Source organism: Neofelis nebulosa, chromosome 3, assembly GCF_028018385.1.
Source record: "Neofelis nebulosa isolate mNeoNeb1 chromosome 3, mNeoNeb1.pri, whole genome shotgun sequence".
NCBI lineage: Eukaryota > Metazoa > Chordata > Mammalia > Carnivora > Felidae > Neofelis > Neofelis nebulosa.
In genome coordinates, this window is record NC_080784.1 from 190,434,131 (window position 1) to 190,456,164 (window position 22,034).

The window sequence follows — 22,034 nt, forward strand, 5'->3', positions numbered from 1 at the left end:
TTCTCTATAAATCTTATCTAATTATGCCTGTTTTCCAAGTGGCTAAGAGGGAAAAGCAATGTATGTAAAGGATCTGGTATATGGTAATTACCCAATTAATAGTTGGATACTGTTGTTATCCAACATGTATCTATTCCATTCCATATGTCTGTGAACTATAAAGTGCCTTCCACGGAGGCATGTGAGGAACATAAAGGTAAAGAAGGCATGATTTCTGCCTTCTAGAAGCTTACTCTTAAATTGTGAAGATGTGTGCTCGACTGTAATATAACGTATCATAAGAGGAAAAGGTACTGTAAAAACACACAAAAAAAGGAAGAGCTTTCCTACAATTCTGCGTGAAGTTTTCTGGGAGAGTTTTAGTAACTTGACAGGCAGAGAAAGGACTTTCCAGATAGATACCGTGTTTTGAACAAAGGCTGGAGACGGAGAAGCTCAGAGTGAGTTTGGGAGAAGGAAGCTGAGCTGTCAGGTAGGGTGATATACAGAAGTAGTGCCCATGAGGTGCGATTTTCCAGCTGGTCTCAGATCATAGAAGGACCAGGATGCTGTTCAAAAGAACTTGGACTGTTTTTCAGTAGGCGACTAATCCCATGGAAGGTGTTTGATTAAGGGAATGATAAGATGAGGGCTACATCCTAGAGTGACTACTTTGGCAACCCTGTGTGGTATGAATCGAGCGTGGAGAGACTTGTGATAAAAATAAGAACTGGTAGTGATTGAACACTCTCTCTGTTCTGGAAGTATTACTCATTAAGTCCCTCAACAGTCCCATGAGAAAGATGCTATCATCATCACCTTTTATACAGATGAGCAGATTAAGGCATGGAGATGTTAAGTAACTTGTCCAAGGTTGCACAGCTAAAAAGGGTAATACATGTGATCTAGGCATTCTGGCTCTGGAGTCCAAACTCTGAACCATTATACTACGTTGCCTTAAAAGCCAACCAGCAGTTAGGGACACCTGAATTCTACCGTGTCCTGCTTTTGTCTGCCCTTCCGTGCTCTTTCTTGGCCCTCAGTTTTATTCATCTATGAATTGGCTTTCTGAGATGCTTTCTAACTCTTGTTTCTGTTTTTGTTTTTAAGTTCTGTATTTTAACGTAGGCCTGATCTATATGGGCAGTAATGGGGTGGAAGGGGAATGAAATGATTGTGCAAGATAAAGACAGAAACGCCAAAGTTTTGTTTCTGATTTTTTGGTTGTTGTTCTCAAACTTTTTCTGGCTCTAAATTTATCTAAATCAATTAAAAAAAAACAAGCATAGGAAGTACACATTGTAAAGAAGTATATATTTTGTCATATCGAATAGCGATGGGCTAATGCATAAGATAACTGCTAAAGTCTAAAATTTACAAATATTAGGGATATTTATTAGTTTATTATACTCAGGCTTTGACACAGTATGATAGGTATTATTCAAGTGAGAGTATTAGTTCACAATGACTCAGATCGAGTCCTAGCATAAGGCATCTCTTTGAGAAGAAAGTAAATCCTGAACGACTCTCTAAAGCCCCATTTCTCTCTGCACTCAGCTAGTTGGGGCAAAACACACACTTGCTTTTCCTGACTAGTAAACAGTGTTTCTGAAGCAGCCGAATCCAAGCTGTCACTCTACCTCTCGGCATTTTCAGGCTTTTTCTTCCTATTTCAAGATGCTGAGCTTGGTGGCTGTCTGCAATGGGAGTTCTGCCCTTGCTTAGTTTCCGTTTCCAAGGCAACTGACCAGCCCAACAAAGCCACCAGCGGGAGCGCGGGTCCTGGAGCTGCGGAGCCATCACTGCCGTGCGCGTCGTCTTTCCTCGGGACCGTCCTGGTGACCTCGGGGTCTTCGGGTGATCTGCGCGTTACTTCATGCGTGACTGTCTCTCTGTGTAAGAGTGATAACAAGGAAGCCGATAATTCCGACAGGCCCCACTTAATCCGGCTGCCACTTCTGGCCTCTGCTACAGTAGACAGGATGGATGCATTTCTCTTATTCACGCCCTTTCTCTCAGCCTCTCCATCTCGCTCTCTCTCTCTCTCTCTCTCTCTCTCTCTCTCTCTCTCTCTCTCATCCTCTCTCTCTCTCTCTCTCTCTCTCTCTCTCTCTCTCTCTCAACCTCTCCTCCTCCCCTTCCCCTCTGGCAGTAGCCTTCTTAATGTAGTTTAATGGCTTTACAAAGAAAGCCAGGCAGAGGAGCACTTCTCACTGGCTGTGGTCGGACCATGACCTAGCTGACCATGAACTTGGAAGGGCTTGAAATGATAGCAGTTCTGATCGTCATTGTGCTTTTTGTTAAATTATTGGAACAGTTTGGGCTGATTGAAGCAGGTTTAGAAGGTAAGGGAGTGCTTTTTAGTGACTTCTAAAAATTCTCTGTTTTGCAATAAAAATTTCTTAAGTGAATGTAAAAGGCACCTGAAATGAGATCAGAGAAATGTTACTCTGGGATGGACAGGCAGACAGGCAGGTCTTTCAGAGTAGGGAAGATGAATAAAATAAACTTTTTGTAAGTTTCAGTAATGTTTTCAGAGCAGAACATTAAGACTCTGAGAACCACTTTGAATCAAAATGTGGAAACCAAAATTGAGGAAATTAAAGGTTACTGATTGGTATGTCTGTTATATTGAGAGCATCTAGTCCATATTGATGTTAGACTTTGTTTAATCTAATATCCCCTTTTATTGCATCAGCAATTTTATTTGAGTATGTTGTAAGGTCTGGGTTTTTTGTTTTTTTTTTCTGCTGTTGTTGTTGCTAGGCAAATGCATTCATCAAATGAAAATAGACATTTATTATAATTTCTTATGGTTTAAGATTAGAGCCTAAGAATGACAAGCTTTTTGTAAGGTTGTCTTGAGAAGTATTTACAATATTACCTTTTCACATTTCAACGTAGAGGCTAAGGGGAAGAGTCCCCAACTTACGAAGGACTTTAACACAGATTCCAAACGGCCAATGTATTTCAAGTCTTGCTGTTTACATTCATCAGAGGCTCATTCTCCTATTCTCCTTAGCAATCATCTCTTTCTTAAAAAAATAAGGTGTGTTCTTGCCTGTATTTTTTCCGGATTAAATGTTTCTTTGAGAATCTGAGTAAATTTAGATTATTGTTTTCTTATTGCTCGCAACACATTTGAGAGCATGTTTGCATACAGCTAGTTAACTGTTTCTCTAAAGTTGTCAAAGCAATTTCCAAAAGCATCCTTGGGTGATATTTGGCATGGCTATGCTTTGGTATTCGTGTTGCTTCAGATTTTAAACTTGAGCAAAAATGCAAATATGTTGTAAATGTATTTATATCCACAACTAATCCAGCCCTCCAGAGAAAGACTACCACATGTGACATGATTACATTTACAAATAGCAAACATCAAATTACAGTATATGTGTCACTCTGATGTAGGTTATCAGAAACCTACATCTGTAACTCCTTGTGGGGTAAGGGATGGTGGAAAGCAAGGTTTGCTAAAGTAATTTTAAAGTGAGTTTGCAGAATACTTCTTGGAGCCTTCTGTGATGGAAACTTTCATAGTGCCAAAAAGAAGATAATTTCTAAATTCCGGAAGTGTGGAGAGTTCTTTAAAATTGACTTTATCTTGTTCATTGTTATAAAAGCAATCGCTTGTTTTGGCTTCTCTGTTCATTTCTATGTGTTATTTTACCTGGCAAATGTGACAGGGACCTCCCATTTTAATGGACTAGTTTGGGTTTGTTTGTTTGTTTACGTTTTTTGTTGTGTTTTGTTTTATATTCTGAGTCTGACAGGAACATGAAATAGTGTCAGTATTTCTAGCCACATTGAGGGATTTGTTTTACCTGATTTTATAGATGGTGTGTGCCCATTCTTGAAACTCTTTTGTTGAGGGCTTTTACTCTGGATTTGGGGATGAAATCTACTGTAATATTAGTTTTGTTTCAGGAGCACAAACATTCACGCTCCCAAACGAGACCAGGTGTTTCCTTCTTCTAAAGGCTTCTAACCTCTAAGAAACTATTTGTTTTTCCTTTTCTTTATTACTTGCATTCCAAATTGTACTGATTCGTATGAACTGTTTCTTTCTTGCATTCTATCTATATTTTACCCTATCAGCATTTTCCAAGCTAATATTGTACTAATGGTATGGAGAGAATGTGCTCTGTCATAAACTTCAGTAAAAATTTATATCTGATTTGTGTCCACTGTTTTTAGAAAACATTTTGAAATGGCAAAACGTTGATAACCATCTGAAGGATGAATTATATTTAATCTGTAAAATTTGATTGAAACAGAGAGTAATAGTGCTTTCCATTTCGAAGTTTGTATAGGACTTATATCCCAAGTGAATGTGAGAATCAGAAAAACCTTCAAAACAAGATTTAAGTTGGCCGCATACTTTGCTTACTGGAGATGTAAAACAAATGAATAGACTGAATTGTTATATTTTATTGTATATAGTGTGAATCTATAGATCAGAATGTGTACACTCTAAAGTTACAGCCCAATATTAATTAATGAAAATGGTAAACAGTATTTAATATTAAAATAGCCTCCTAACAGATTCTCTAGAGCTTTCTTAGAAACAAACACTGATGCTCACTTCATTCAGGTTTATTTTCACATAGGAATTTTCTTCCTTGCCCACCATTTTACATATCTAGGTTGGGGATAATGATTTCTTTCACCTTTCTTCGTTCTGTCTGCTCAAGAGTCCTATTAAATAAATTTGAATAGTAAGTAGAAAAATCTGAACCTAACTTAAAGCCCTGTGAGGATGATTTTGATTTTTCCCCCTAAACTATTAAACCTTTTCTTGTAATGTTATAACTGTTCTACAATGTAGTTATCATTCAGAATGCAGTTTTTTTTTCTTTTTGTGTTATTGTATATGCAACACGCATTGTGTTCTCAAGGGCACATATAATACTATGTCTGCATAATGTAGTTACTATCTTGCTTTAAATATAGAGAGAGTAAATGGACTTCAGAATAAATTGGTAACATTAAAGTCTGAAATATTTGTATTTGGTTGTCTTGGAGTACTTTGAGTTCTCATTCTTTGTGGAAGAACTGGGGATTAGGTCCTGGATGTCCTAGGTCCTTCTGTTCCAGTCCATGTGTGATGTGCATAAACACATAACGCTACACATATATCCATGGCTTATATTTATAAACAAAAAAAGAGTTGCATTTAGCAGGTGACATTATTTAACATGAGACAATGAAACAACAGTAAGAATACAGATTCTTACCCCTCCCCTGCCACACGCTTGTTTTCTAACCTTGGATAAGCCACTTTACGTCTTTTGTTGTCTAAACTGAGAAAACTGGAGTTGAAAATCTCCATGGAACTTTCCATTTCAAAAAGTTTGTGAGTATCAGGTAATTAAAATTGTTCATTTACGTAATACATATCCTTTCTTATGAAATAGGTATCAATGGCCTACTTTGTAATTGATATGAAGTGCAACCATGAGACTGGTCTTTCTTCCTCTTCCATAGTGGGATAATTCATCATACCTCAGGGAGATTTTCATTGTATTCCAAATGAATAGAGAAATGTCCTTTCCTGTAGCTCTAGACTTTGACATTTGGGACTGCTATTTTAGGCATCCTTGTGATAGAATTTCTCAAATCTTACATGGAGTTCTAATAACGAATAAACACATCGTGTTATGATTTATTAACAAAGGTCAGTAGTTTTATGTTTTGGTGTTTTGTTCTGTTTGTTGTTTTTTTGTAATTCAGTTAAATTTCCATAAGTTTTTCCTTTTTTTTTTTTTTTTTTTTTTTGTAAGCAAAGTAAGTAATCTTAATACCAGGTCAGTATGCATACAGATAATAGGTTTAACTTGAGCAAAGTTTTGAGGCTATCACAGAAAGCCAATGTTTTGAATTTTTAAACTTCCTCTTCTTAGTGAAGAATTTAGGCAGCTCGACTTATGTTGCTTTGGAATACTCCTAATACCCCACAACAATAAATTGCCTCTTTTCCAGCTATAAAAATGAAAGTGGTTTTCTGTTAACGCATTCCAGGGAGAAATTGAATCAAAATTTTAATGGCAAAGCTATTTCATTATCTCTGTATGCAACACTGGGCTGTGAAAATATCTACTTTTCATCCAAATATGCATTAAATCATGGTGAGGTAGTTACTGAATTAAGAAAGAACCATCTTTCTCCCTTCTACCAACCTTAGTAAAAGGCAAAATTTTACAAAAATGCAATCACACACATGGCTTGGGAAAAAAAAATCACTTTTATTGGTAATGGTCTTCAATAAAAAGACAAAAAAAGAAATTAACTGATAATCTAAGTCTTTTGTAGAATGTATGCACATTAGAATTTCTTGTGTACTTATTCAGCTCGCTTTATTTATCATATATCTGCAATACTGTAATACAAGTTTCCCCAAGAGTTCTAAACTCTTGGGGTTTGTGTATATTAGCCATATACACAAAGATGGATTTTTGGAACCCAAGTTCTTAATTATCCTGTACTGTTGACAGAAGTGTGGGTATGTTGGGTCTGTTAATAAATTGGGTCAACTGGAAAACAGTACTGACTGTGTATACATTGGATGTTGTCTAATGAGGACCAAGGGGCTGGAGATGCCTGGAAGGGGGCAATTATTTCTGTCTCACATAGCTTAATTGAAAGTCATAGAGCAGACTCTTTTTTAATTCTTCTGGCATTCTGCTTTCCTAAATGCAATGGGATGCCAAAACCGATGTGTATTTGGACTATCAGAAAAGTTTTGCTTAACTGTAGTGTTTAAGAAATATAAACGTAATATGTGGTGATATCATAAAATGGAAGCATACTCTTTATACCACTTAAGAATGGAATACAGGGAATATTTATATTATTTGAATTTCTTTAGGGTGTTTTATAGTTAATATGTGCTTTATCTCAAGAATATTAATGTCTAAGAAGTGACTAAGGAAGAGGACTTAGTATATTCAGAGGCAGTATATTCTCACAGAGAATCTAGAGTTATTTTGCTTGGATTCTGATCACAGTTTTGCCTTTTGACAGTCATGTGATTTGGGGTTATTATCTTTTTTAATCCATAAGATTAAATAATGATAAATAATATTAATGTATTGCTTTATTGAAGATTACCTATATGTAAGGCAAGTGTTAAACATGATATACTATAAAACTGTGCATAGCATTGTATTACCATAGTAATATCTTGTTAATCTACACCATAGTCCTCTGAGGTAGGTACTATTATTCTCAGTTTAAAAGAGAAAACTTACACTTGCAGAGGCTAAGTAACTTGGCTCAAGGTTACTCAACCAGTAAGTCACAAAGCTGCAGGTCAAATGCAGGCCACAAGGCTTTATATCCTAGTCTATAACTTTAACTTCCTGGACATTTAAAGCATGATGGCAATGGCAAAGGATTTGGTGAAAAGGATAGAGCGTTAGGTCAAGTATCTATCAACTTTTTCTACTAGCCTCTCTTGAACACATTCTATATGCAGAATACCCTTTAATCACTCACATTGTATAATACACATAAATATCCATTCTGACATAGTGACTGTACTGTTCTAACTACAACATAAAGAATATTCTAAAGACCCTATCTTATAATTAAGACAAAATCTTGTAACATAAATGAATCTGCATTAAATTCCAGTCAAGTCAAGTACAGTCTTTCATTCAGCTTTGAGGTGAAAAATGAGGAGAAAGTAGATATACATATTTGTTCTCAGACTGAGCCTAGTTTCTGTTTGATTTGTCTGTGGCTAACAGGTGGGACAGCTAGAAATAGATGGGACAGAGAAGGTCTGGTGATTCTGGAAAAAGGAGAAAACTCAACATAAGATACTACAGTGTAAAGAAGAGACCTTGAATCTGGGAAGGGGATTATTTATGAAAGGGTCTGAGATTTATGGAGGGGATTGATTGGAACACAGACAAACAAAGGTAGTAAGATGATTTATATTGGAGGAGGATTTGGGGTTAGGTGCATTCAGCGATGATTTAGAGCATCACATAAGCTTCAATGGGGTTTTCAGCTTGATTGGGATGGTGGTCAACAGAAAATGTATTCCAGCCTTTATCAGCAAATATAAAGAGTAGAACACAGGTTATTCTTATGGGGAGCAGAGGGCAAGGGAGGAAGAAAGCTTGCTTTAGTTGAGGATCTATAGGACAAACCAGGTGAAAGAAGGGTTACATATGCTATGCCCTGGAATTATCGTATCAACCACACCAGTTTGCAGGTGTTACTTCTGGTTTGCAGGCAGATAAACTGGAGATTCAGAGAGGTTAATAATTTGCTCAAGGTCACAAGAGAATAAGTGAAGGAATCTAAATTAGTTCCAGTATCTTCAGAGTGGCACTGATCCAAATGGTGTTCACTATGACTACGGAAGATAAATATTCAAAAATAAGAAGAAAATGTACACAGATAACTAAAAGCCATACCAAATATAAAACCTATAGACTATTAAAAAAAAACAGTTCCTTTTTAAAAATTTTATTTCTTTTTTTAAACTTTTTTTTTAATCTTTACTTATTTTTGAGATGGAGACAGAGTGTGAGCAGGGGAAGAGCAGAGAGAGAGGGAGACATAGAATCCAAAGCAGGCTCCAGGCCCTGAGCTGTCAGCACAGATCCCAATGAAGGGCTAGAACTCACTAACCGTGAGATCATGACCCGAGCCAAAGTCGGACACCCAACCAACTGAGCCACCAAGGCGCCCCGAAAAAAGATTTATTTCTTTTTACTTCTGTGGAGAGGCATTTATATCAAAACACGACTGTGACAATGAACCAAAATAAATGAAGAAAGAAGGGGAAAAAGGGAAAGGCATATCTATAAATCACATATTGAAGTTCTAACTTAATCAAGACTTCATAAAATGGAAATTCTTCAGAAATTACAAATTCTGAATCAATCATTTTGTCGATGAAAACACTGAGTCCCAGAGAGATTAAGCAATTTACCAAATGAGTTGTTTTTGACAGAAATCTTCTCTACAGAGAAAAAATTCTAATGGGTTATACTCCAAAAATAAACTTTGAATATGACCTAAGTTCCACAGAATATTTACCCAAAATAAGGATAGCTCTCCTAAGTTAGTTATTTTGCTAGCAGACCAATAATTGTAAAGTTCAAGGATTCTAAGATTTCGTTGATGGTAAGTTCATTTCCAGCATAGTTTTATCATTTGAAGTATAGGTAGTACCGGGCACTGGGGTGGCTCAGTTGGTTAAGTGTCTGACTTTGGCTCAGGTCATGATCTTGTGGTTTGTGAGTTCGAGCCCCGAATCAGGCTCTGTGCTGACAGATTGCTCAGAGCCTGGAGCCTGCTTCGGATTCTCTTTCCCTTTCTATCTGCCCATCACCCACTCACACTCTGTCTCTATCTCTCTCAAAAATAAATAAACATTTGAAAAATTAAATTAAAAAAAATTTAAAAAGTAGGTAGTACCACGAAGAATCCTTAAGCTGAGGAACTTGGCTGTAAATTAAGGTGTTTTCTATTTGATGATTTGTCTAAGTTAGTGGTAGACGGTATTAACCACCTGACAGCCATTCAGTGTCCCAGTGGATGAATAACAGAAGACCCAGGCTTAATACCCAGTAGCAACATATACAAATCACAAGGGCAGGTATCCTAGTTGTTCATCACTTTGATTATTAAAAACGGAAGCTAAACTCCTTACTTTATTCGCTGCTTATACTCTCTCACAGAGGCCTACCTTGGCCTCTCTGTTTGAAATTCACCCATACCATCCAGGTTTTGGGATGTAATTATTTGAAAAGCATTTGACCAGGTCAGGAGACTCATCATCAAACAAATCTCACTGCTGAAACAGTACCAACTGTATATTTCAGTTATTACAGAGAGATCTTGGAGTATAGACATTAAGAGCACAGACTCTAAAGCCCAAAATAATTGGATTTAATAATAATTAAGTCCCAGTTCTAACACATATTAGCCATCTTGGGTAAACACCCAAATCTTCTCTACCTCGGTTTCTTTATATCTTAAGTGGGAATAATCATAGCATTTCCCTCTTCTGTTTGCTGTGTGGTTTCACATGAGTTTGCGAGCTTAGAACCCTATCTAGGATGTTATAAGCAATGTGTGTGTTTTGCCATTATGGCAAGGCACCGTCACCTTTCTTTCCAAAGAAAGCAGGTGACCACTCAATATCTGAAACTAAAAGTTGAATTCATTGCTTGCTAAGCAAGTGCGAACCATACTTATAGGGTGCAATTGCTTGGAGCCAGACACTGCTGATGTTATACAGGGTTTTGGGCTTTCCACAGAGTGGTTCCCACTAATAAGAAGTTGTCTTTGATTGATTTGGTTGGGTTTAAAACTGGTTCTGGTGCTACTTGTTGCTGTAATCAAAAAACCATTCACTTTCTGTCTTGAAACTATTGTATAGGAACGTCTTATTTTCATGGTGAATAACATTTATGATTATTTATTGAGCAGCTCCCAAGTGCCAGTCACTGTTCTAGACACTGGGGATGCAGCCCTAAGCAAAAACACAGAACTTCCTTTCTTGCAAGTTAACCTGCCAAGTTTTGAGATACAAACTATAAATACTACAAAAAGGTATGGGAGGCAGAATAGTTATAGTAGAATCCATTCATTCATTCATTCATTCACTCATTCACTCACTAAATACATGATCCATGTAGACTACTACAGCGACTACTATAACCCATGCATTGTTCTAGGCACAGTAATGAACATAATCCAAGTTTTGTGGAATTTATGTACCATTGAGGAAGCAAGCCACAAAGGTAAACAAAGGGATATATAATCTGATGTTTAATAGAGACAAGCACAAAATATAGTAGGGGGTCAGAAACAGGGGTGTTGTTTATAAGAGCGCCTGGGTGGTTCAGTTGGTTGAGCGTCAGACTTCGGCTCAGGTCATGATCTCGCAGTTCATGGGTTTGAGCACCACTTTGGGCTCTGTGCTGACAGCTCAGATCCTGGAGCCTGCTTTGGATTCTGTGTCTCCCTCTCTCTCTGCCCCTCCCCCACTCACTCTCTGTCTCTCAAAAATGAACAAACATTAAAACAAAACTTATAATAGGGTAGTCAGAGAAGGCCTTTCTGAAGAACTGACTTTTTTGCTAATACTTGAAAGAAATGAGTGTGTAAGACATAGTAGAGTTTGGAACAAAAGGATTCTAGGTAAAGAGATGACCATGTACAAGAGCCTTTGACTAAAAGTATGTTTCATGGGTCCAAAGAGCACAGGGAGACTTGTGGACCTGGAGCAGAGTGAGCTAGTGAGGGTAGTGGGAGCAGTGGAGGCATGGCCAAGGTCATTTCGTACCGGGGGATTATAGGACTTTGAGTCTTATTCTTTTCCTGCTGGGAAACCATTGAAAGATTAGGGTAGGAAGTCGCTACGAGTCTCCCATTCCAGCTTCTTTTATAAGCCCTGATAACAGTTTCTAGGCCATATATGCCTACCACAGTCTCTGCATGGGGTAGGCAGAAACCCCTTTTCCCTGCTTCAGGCACCTGCCAGGGCACTGATTCATTACCTTCTGTCAGAACTCTCTTCCCCGTAAAAACTCCTTGTACTTCCCATGACCGATCTTCCTCATGTGCTCAGGCTAAATGATTCATTCCTCATTCCTTGTTGTGTGGCCAGGTCTGCCCATCTACCAGCCACCCGGGGTGGTGAGCTGGTGAGCAAGTCGAGCTCACCAGGTGAGCAAGTCGAGTCTTTATTTCCCGTTACCAGAATGCTTCAAGATCCTTGGACATAGGGGCGCCTGGGTGGCGCAGTCGGTTAAGCGTCCGACTTCAGCCAGGTCACGATCTCGCGGTCCGTGAGTTCGAGCCCCGCGTCGGGCTCTGGGCCGATGGCTCGGAGCCTGGAGCCTGTTTCCGAATCTGTGTCTCCCTCTCTCTCTGCCCCTCCCCCGTTCATGCTCTGTCTCTCTCTGTCCCAAAAATGAATGAAAAACGTTGAAAAAAAAAAATTAAAAAAAAAAAAAAAAGATCCTTGGACATAAACCACACTCTTAATTGCATCTATAGGACTGTTGTAAATTGTTTTAATAAGACCTTACTAGAAAAGACATTTTTAAAAATTCAAATAACACACCTTGAGCACCTGCCACAGTGGGAGTATTATGACAGTGAAGGCAAACAGGCAAGTTCCACAAAAGAGAAAGTCATGTTGTTTTCCTTTGGGTAACTCCTTCTCCCCCACATATTAGCTTTAAATTCAAGTTGGCATATCCCACACTGAGAGGAGAATAAAACATTTACATTCCAAATATTTGTAATAATAATAAGTTTTCTTTGTAACTAGCATGAATTGTGGAGACTAGTCCAACCCCCACGTTTTATGAGTAAATTGAGGCCCAGGAAGGTTAATTGACTTGTTAGAAATGACAAAACTAATTGGTATCATTAGACACTATAATAAGTACATCATCTATGATAGAATGATAAACCATATTCTGGGTGAGGCACTAATTTTACATATTTATGGCATCCAATTTTTATAAAACCCTCTAAGAGTAATCGTATTAGCCGTAATTCCAGGAATTCTGGTTCTTTATTTACTTAAGAATATATTATGAACACTTTTTCATCACATTCCTATTTTCTAGTTTTAATGCCTTACGCCCAGGAAGATGGGGGAATTTTCTGGTGCACAGGTAGAAACAAGGCTCCTGAAAAAACTGGTGATGTATGCCACAATGTGATCCACAAGAGTGAAAACAGCAAGTTAAATCCAAAGTGCCTAGTGTTCAGGCATTCAGGCAGCCATCAAATGAACCAGAAGTGGGGCCTCAGGTAGAGAAGTCCCAGACCAGGTGAACAGGAAGATGGTGTCAGTTGCTAAGAATACCAGTAACACCTGAAGGAGCACTTTGTTGAGTAAGTGTCAGATACTGTGGCCAGCATTTTGTATGCATTATTCACATTGAAAACAATTTTTAGGAACCAATTATGTAATTGAAGATTTAACAAATGATAAAGTATTTGTTCCAGAAGTTTTCATCACTTGTCTGAAATCTAGAAGTGGTGGAGTTGGGATTCAACAGGTTCTAAGCCTAAGTACTAGATAGGGCTAGGTTATGGTCAAAGACAGAATTATCTTGAGATAAATGAAGCTTAAGCTACAGAGTCCCTCAAGTGTGTGGGCCCTTTCCCATTCCCATTCCAAATAAATGTTCACTTCCATGCCAAATTTTGCATACGTGATGTTTTTATTCTTTTCTTACGGACTTTTCTCCCCCAAATTATATAAGGTTCAGGCCCCTTAAAACCAAGATCTGCCCTTATTGTGAGCTTCGAAGAAGTGCCTTCCTTTCTATGATTAACATTCATGTCTGGGGACACAGAATACTTTCTGTGTCTATCCTCCAAGAGGAAGCTGGCTATGAAGTTTCCATTAGGGGTTCTCATGTCTCTGCCTATTTCCACGGCTACTCAGACTTCATGCCTGACTGACAGGGTGAGGATGAGATCATCTGGCAACATGATGTTTCCAGGCCTCGCTGATTATAAAGAGAGTGCAGTTCCTTTTGCCACAGAACGGACTCAGAAACTAGCTGGGTGTGGGCCTGCCGGAGGGTTTCAGGAGCCAACTGGCAGCATGGCTGAGTGGAGAGAGCATGGGCTTTCACATCAGACAGATGTGGATTTGAGTCCTACCTCTTTCACTTACTAGTTGACCTTGGGAAACTTACTTGATCTATTTGAGCCTCAGTTTCAACATATTGTAAGCTTGTCATTGTTGTGAAGACTAACAGCAATGAATGGATGGTGCCTGGCTCCATTACTGTGGTCTGTAAATGTGGTCATTAGTTGTTAGATCCAGTGTGAAAGCCAGACAGGATGAAGACTAGGGAAATGAAACACAGGTAAACATCATGTATTATTTACCATTTATTTTATATATGATTATCTAGATATATGCTACAGATTTGGATACCACCATGGATATATTTATGTCTGCCCTTGTCCTCCTCATCATTTAGGACAGATGGACCCTTTCATATTAATAAACATTCATTCATTCATTCATTTATCCAGTATTTACCAAGTTTCTACTGGATGCTGTTCTAGGGACTGAGCATATGAGAGGGACAAAAACACTGAGGCCCCTGCTTTGGTAGAGGAGTTGGCTTTGGTTGCAGCAGGGACTCTCCTTCCTTATATTATGTGTTAGGAAAGGCAAAGAATACTGGTATAGATGTGGTTACATTCATAATGAGAAGTTGAGAGACATTGTGTCTGATTGTTTTCTTCTGTTAATATGAAATGGGATGAGGTAAAAAACATTTGTGGGGTGGCAAGTAATGGATACTTAAAGGGAACAGAAAGTACAGTATGGTCTTTTCAGAGACTGGGGGGAAGTGAATTTACCAAGCAAATGTGAGAAGATTGCCCGGTGGTGCTTAGTGACCATTTGAGGCCAGTGGTCATAATTTTAAAAGAAGATGCTCCCTGACTTGGATGCACTAAACACTTTCATGGGTACATTACTTCAAGATCACTCTTTCCAAATATGTTCAAGGAGAAGGATTAAATGGGATAGCAAGTGTAAGAATGGGGAAAATAGCAAGGAGATTAGAGGGAGTATGCTTAACACAACCTCCAAATATGCAAAAACAGATATAGAGGCTCAGACTATGGAGGTCCAAAAACAGAAGACTTGAAATCGAGCCAGCTGGGAACTGAATCCTCCAGTTGTAGGATGAGGCAGAGACCAATGATTGAAAATCCCATTTCTCAATCGTGTCACTATAATGGTAAACTATAAATCAAAATAACTAGTAAAATTGCTCAGGAAGGGAGGCACCTGGGTGGCTCAGTCGGTTGAGCGTCCGACTTCGGCTCAGGTCATGATCTCACGGTTTGTGAGTTCGAGCCCCACGTCGGGCTCCGTGCTGACAGTTCAGAGCCTGGAGCCTGCTTCGGATTCTGTGTCTCTCTGTCTCTCAGCTCCTCCCCTGCTCATGCTCTGTCTCTCTCTGTCTCTCAAGGTGGATAAACATTATTTTTTTTTAATTGCTCAGGAAGGGGATCCAACAAAGTGTTTACAAATACTGGTTCATCTGTTATGGTGAAAATACTTGAGAAAATACTTTCAGACTGCTCTTCAAACAACTGATGAATTCCATAAAGTTGTGTCTGCACTGTGCCTTCATAAATGGAGTACAATTCAAATACAGAGAGAGGGATTTTCTGCCTAAGTTCTGAGTTTCATAAATAAAGCTTTTTCCATTAGGTTTTTAAAGATGTTTTTAATGATGATGCATTTGCACATTTATTTGTTTCTGCAACTTTCAGCCACCAATCTCTTACTAGCTTTTAGAAGATTCAGTATCTATTAGCCACAGATATGATCCCTACATTCAAAAATGTGTGTTCAATGGCTGCCAAAATTAATGAGGTATGTAACTTTGTATGTTCGTGTACATATACCCACTTGTGCACAAATATGTTTGTGTAAACATATACTGGACTTATCAGGGCATGTGCTTACACACTTCAGACATACACATACATACACTCCAAGAACATAAGCTATGAAATTTATCAGTTAATGTAATAGGCCACTGTGCTCATTGAAGAAACGGATTCTTGATTCTTTGAACCAAGGCCTGTGAAGATCCCTCACGGGGTAGATTTATATTTAACCATTTGTATGAGTACAAAGGAGAAAAGGGGGCATAGTGAAAAAAAGAAAAGCGAGAGAATGAAGCTTGAGTGTGGGCTCATGTGGAAAATGCTATGCTTTGGAATAAGAAAGCCCTACAATCTCTAACTAGTTGTGTGATCTTATCCAAGTTATTTAACCTCCTGATTCTTCTCTAAATGACTCCCCTGAATCTAACTCACAGACTAGTGTCAGAAACAAATATATATTTAATAGACATTAAGTACTTAGAATGACTAGTTTTGGTCCCTAGTAAGTGCCCAGGTGAGTGTTCTCACCTTTGCCTGATTCTTGGTCACCAGGTCATGTGCCTCTCTCCTTGAGTTTGGAAGGGTTCTGTTTGTGTTTTCCTGGATGCTTCTTCTGGGTCCAACCTGCTGCCGTTCCTAAGATTGGGGTCCTCCTTCACTGTTTGGTGGCATCTCCCTTGGCCACACTTCAATTCTGAACTTTGTTTGGGCAAGAGCCTTATTTCGTCTGCATGCTAATAAATTCCCCCATTTACCCAGCATATGTCCCATGAGACTGGCACTGTTGCAAAGATGTTCAGAATATATTTCTTAAGTTAAAAGAACAAGTTTCAAAACAGGATGCAAAATAATGATCCCATTTAAAAAATACAGAGGGTGGATGGAGAATGACCTTGAACTTGTACATTTTTGTTAGCTTTTATATAATTTTTAGAGGTTACTTTTAAAGGGAAAAGAATATCAATATGAAATGCACATTTTTTTTCCAGTAGAAGTGCAGTGCCCATTGGAGCAGAGTCATTTATCAATTGAAAATGAAAAGCATTTTTTTTGATCCAGAAAACATATTTAAAAAGGAAACGTTCTGTTTGTTTGTTTTATCTTTAAAAATAAGATAACTCAGAAGACATATCTTGGAACTAAGGACAGAGTTTCATACCTTGAAGTCATTTTTCAACTTCAAGTCAAACATTTTCCTCAGTGGTTGATAAAGAGCTGTCTCTATAAATATTCCTATGTCAAAGAACTTATCAAGGGACTAGGATATTGATATTTTGCCTAAGAGCCTCACTTACCTAAAAGAGGAACTCATTTTCTGCACCTTTTACGAGGAATTGCAGTTTTATGATTCTTGGGCATAAACTAGTTCACTCTATTGATGTGTTTTGCTTCATTTCCTCTGAAAGGGGAAATTGACCTGGGTGTGTGATGTGTGGAAAAGGGCGGGGCAGAGGGGAGTGTGCAGGGGACCATGGTTGCTGCTACTTGGCTGTTCTCCACAGCCTCAGTAATTTTCTTTCTTGAACAGCAGCTTGCTCGCGTCTGAGTGGGCACCATTCGTGCAAAAGCTTAGGTTTGAATTCTTTAATATGGGAACAGATTAAAAGGAAAGAAGTGACAGGAAGAGCCTTCAAGAAGTACAAGGAAGTATTTAAGACCCGTGCAAAGATTCCATGACATGAGCCCCTAGCAAAGAATTATAAGGAGTTCTCACACATTTTTTGTTTCTTTCAAAAGTACTTTATAAAATTTGGCCATAGAGATCATCCACCTAATTTTCGTTTTTCATTACTAGATTTTTTTTTTAATAATGAATGTGAAGAAGACTAGGTTGACCTTGATTCAAATCAGTGCAGTTTGGAGCATAAAAAACCCTACTTTGAGGAGCTAGGCTGAAATCTGGGGATGCAAAGGAAAATATGATCAGCACCTTTTCAGAATGTAAGTCCAAGAATGATTCCCCCACATTGTGGATGCCATGGAAGGAACACAGCATTGGTTTCAAACAGTCTATATTTTCTTTTTCTTTCTTTTTTTCTCCCTCTCTCTCTCCCTCTCTCTTCCTCCTTTTCTTTCTTTCTTTCTTTCTTTCTTTCTTTCTTTCTTTCTTTCTTTCTTTCTTTCTTTCTTTCTTTCTTTCTTTCTCTCTCTCTCTCTCTCTCTCTCTCTCTCTCTCTCTCTCTCTCTCTCTCTTTCTTTCTTTCTTTCTTTCTTTCTTTCTTTCTTTCTTTCTTTCTTTCTTTCTTTCCTTTGTGTATGCTTCCAGACTCAGCTTTACTAGTTACCTACTAGTTAGTTTTTCTTCTCCAACAGGTTGAGATCAGATCAACCCCAGTGCATTCCTGTGAATACTGCTGTTTCTACAACATCACTTGCAGTAGCCAGCTGAGAAGGACCACTCAACCAACACTTGTTACACCCTGTATCACAGGTGGCCTGATGGTAACAGGAGCATGCACTCTGGGATCTAATGCCCTGAGTTCAAACCTCAGTCCAGATGCTTACCTGATTTGTAATCCTGGGCACACCACTTTTCCTTTCTGTGCCTCAGTTTCCTCATCAGTAAAAAGGAGATAATAGTATTCATATTGTATATAAAGCGTCTGAAGTCCCTGTCTCAAAATAAGCACTGTGTGTGTATCTGCCTTCCTTGTTTTTAATAATTGTCAATTCTTTTTCAAAATCGAGTCTAAGTGGTTAGTCCATTCTTTTCTTTTTTTTTCCTTTTTGTAATACTCATAGTGGCTTCTACTTACCTCAAGTTTCTTTGATTTTACATTGTTTTGCATGTGTTTTTCCTATAGCCTAAGCACACATCTGTACATGGTTAAACCTTCACAGAAAAAAAAAAAAAAAAAAAAGGCAGGTGACAGGCTCAGTTAGCACTGAGCAGGGAGCCGTGCTGTGATCCAGTGCTCAGTTCATGGCTCCCCCCGGGCTAGCCACCATCCAGCTGTACATATGCCTCTGGGCACAAGCAAGACCTCCTGAGAAGCTGCGTATGAGTCAACACAAATCCTGCCACTGAGGGAGCATACCCAGCTTCTGGTAGCCAAGCAGCTTTCCTCCCCAGTAGAACCAAATATCTTTCTTCAGGCAGAAAGTATTTAACATATGCTTAAATCCCCTGCAGCAGTACTTAATAGATACTCAGCAAATGGCTATGAATAAGGAAGTCAGACAAATGACTATAAAATACTACTTTTATATTGCTAAACCAAGTTTATAGTTTTTTATTCTAAAATATTTTTATAGGGGCACCTGGAAGACTCAGTCAGTTAAGAGTCTGACTTCGGCTCAGGTCATGATCTTGCAGCTCGGGGGTTTGAGTCCCACGTTGGGCTCCTTGCTGACAGCTCAGATCCTGGAGCCTGCTTCAGATTCTGTGTCTCCCTCTCTCTCTGCCCCTCCCCCACTCACATTCTGTCTCTATCCCTCTCAAAAAATGAATAAACATTAAAAAAAATAAAAAATAAAATATTTTATATATTACATATAATTCAACTTATAAATGTTAAATAATATTATAAAAATTATAAATACTTTTAAAGTTACAAATTTTATATATAATTCCCAGTAATGAAAGGGTAGAAGGTAGGGAAGATGGGGGTAGAAATTTAGAGAAGGGAAGTAAAATAGTGGGAGCCCTTATTAGTCTTTACATAGCCTAAAGAAACCCTCCAAAGACATCTAGATTCTTTTGCAAAATAGGTTTAAGTGCGGGTCATAGCAGTATAGAATTCTTGAAAACCAATTGGTACCAGGTTCTGACACATACTTGCTTAGACAAGTCACTAGTAGGACTTTTGAGAAATAGATTAACTTACCTGTACCCCCGGTTCCTCATCTGTCATGTGGAGCAAATAATGTTTTCTCAGAGGGTTGTTGTAATGATTAAATGGATTAACATATACCAGCCACTTAGAACAGTGCTTGGCCTTATGTAACTCTGTTTGTTATTGCTTTATTATTCTAATACTCATCAGACATTACGTGAATATGTTATTTTTTTACATGAATATAGTCTCACTTCTGTCTTTACATAGTGATCATAAAGCATATGGAACGTTGTTTAGTGCATCTTTATTTTCATATATTTATAAATGCACTCTAATGGGAATATACTAGTGTTATTAGCATTAGTATAATTGTATTATATTGCTTCATATAAATTATACTTTGTTTTTTTTCCCCAAATTAAGGCAGGTTCATAAAATTTGGGGCAATGGAGAAGTCTGTGAAATAAAAATGTAAGCCCATTGGGTACCTGTTCTCTCTCCTCTCCTGCTGTAGAGTACTGCTGGAGTAACAGTACTTTCTTGAGTATTTTCAATAGAGTTTGAGGTTCAGGCAGGACAAGGTCTCTAAGGTCATGGAGTTTTATAAACACTGAACTGTAGGCCCCCGGGGCGCACACAGAATACACTTGGACATATTAAAAGTGTTGAAAAGTATTGTAAACAAACTGGCCTGCCTTTGTTGAACCATGAACAATGCTTACCTCCCATTAACATCCAACAGAACACATTTGGAAAATGTTGTATAAAGCTATAGTCAGCATGAAAGAGTGGAAAGTCCATGAACTTCTGGGTCAAAAGGGTCTGGCTTTGAATCTAAGCTCTGTCCTTTAGTGAATCTGTGTTAATTCTTTTACTTTCTGTTTCATTTTTAACATAATTCAGTTTTCTTGTCAGCAAAATAAGGACAATGTTATCCCCAAAGGTTCATTGTAAAAATTAAATACCAGATGAAAAGCATAAACATACGTCACAAATATTACCCCCCTTCTCTTCTCTCCAACGAATGGAAAGAAAGTTACATAGAGGTTTCTGACAGACATCAGGAATCCCTGGGGAAGTGTTTTGCAAATTGCTCATTGAAGAGAAATGTTTCTGGCTGTGGTTTAAAATCGGATATAAGATGCCTCAGTTTATGAGAATCCCTTTTCAGAGAAAATACTTCCAGGTTCTTGGTCTTGGCCTCATACTTCCTTCACCCCAAAATAATATACCTTATCTCTTCATTTTGTCACTTTCATGGCTTAAGATATAGCCAGTTGGGGTGCCACTTATCACATAATAAGCTCAAGTCATGTTAATTCTCACCTACCCAACCAATGACTATGTCCTTTTAACAGGGCACTGTGGCCTTATCAAATGCAGGCGTCCAGAGTAGCATTGTATTTTTCTTGAAATGCACACACAGTCAAATATTCTATTTACTTCAAATGTTCTGAATTCTTGGCTACTTATTCTACAGTTGAGAGCTCCGAGCCTGGTTTTCAAAATAAGCAAAACAAGAGAGATAAGGGGGAAAAGAGAGGTATGCATGATAAGTGGAGGACAGAGAAATCCCTTTGAATATCTGCATTTAAATGGAAAGGATGCCGAATTGGGGGAAGGACAGAAATGGATGAATATAGGCTCTAAGGGCTCAGATGAGCAATTTTCATTTAGAGTTTGTCATTCTTTATAAACAGCTTTGTAGTATTGCAATAAGTCATGCCTTTGTTGGAACAAAGCCAGTTCTTTTGTACAATGCTGGATAGCAGGCATTATGCCATGGTTTGATTTTGTTTGCTTGTTGTTTAGATTGTAGTTTCTACCATCAAATTTCCCTGGCCTTTATGATTTTATTTTTGATTTAAAAAATTTTAAAATACAGAGTAATTTCTCTGAAGTTCAGACTGGCTCATTTGGAATGTGTAGTGATTGGGGCATTGTCTGAACCAAGCTTCTAAGCAATTCTTTATTCATAGAGAGTTTTAGTCTAAAGAAGATTTGGAATAGGAAATATTTAAAATGCTGGAAGAAGTCAACTGCTTTCAAGCAACATTCAAGTTCCTCAGACGCTATTTAAATAATGCATGTAATTAAAAATTATTTTTATCTATTCATTAAAAGCAAGATTAAAGAAGGGTGTCAAATAGTCTTGACTTTGTTATCCTAGTTTGAATTAATATTTAGTTTAAAAATAGATGCTAATGGATCGACCTAGGCCATAACTGGGAGGGTTTGTACATTTGTGTGTGTGTGTGTGTGTGTGTGTGTGTGTGTGTGTGTGTGTGTGTGTTGTATGCTTTAAGGACAGAAAATAACAAAATGTGATGCTAAAAAAAAAGGAGGTAAGAGTACTGATGTAGAGATCACAATTATTGGGGTTTGAATCTGAGGTATTCTTCCTAAGGGTGTGATTTGAGCCAAGAGCTTTAGCAGGTGTTATTGGTACCTACCCAGGGCTCTCAGAGCCTTTTTTTCTGGTGATAGTGCCTATCCCCCAGCTGTGGGCACTCCCTAAGTGCTCATAACTCTGACTTTCTCTGGAGGATTACCCTTGAGTGATTGTAGCCAGGGTGCCTGGGAGTTATTACCATCCCCCCTCCCCCCCCCCCCCCCACACACACCCAGACTATCTGGGACAGTAGGTATTTAAGCCTCACTCCCTTGCCTCAAGACAGGACAGACTGCTTTCCTCTTTATCTTGCTCAGCTCCCCCTGGATTAGACTCCTTCTCCTTTCCTTTCTTGCTCCCTACATCCATTTTTAGTTTCCCTCCCTAAGCCATTTGCATGAGAAATGTGCCTCAGGCTCTGTGTCATCCAGGACTCACAGCCTAAGACAAGTGGCTTAACT

At 38.3% G+C, this 22,034-nt stretch overlaps 1 protein-coding gene across 1 annotated transcript in view; it reads left to right on the forward strand.

The window, feature by feature from the left end:
• The first annotated feature begins 2,131 nt into the window (after window positions 1-2,131).
• Window positions 2,132-22,034, forward strand: part of KCNIP4 (potassium voltage-gated channel interacting protein 4) — a 543,363-nt gene continuing 523,460 nt past the window's right edge. Inside the window, exon 1 of the mRNA XM_058722968.1 lies at window positions 2,132-2,324. Within this exon, the coding sequence (XP_058578951.1) occupies window positions 2,225-2,324 (100 nt within the window). The 5' untranslated portion in view covers window positions 2,132-2,224. The remainder of the gene's footprint in view (window positions 2,325-22,034) is intronic.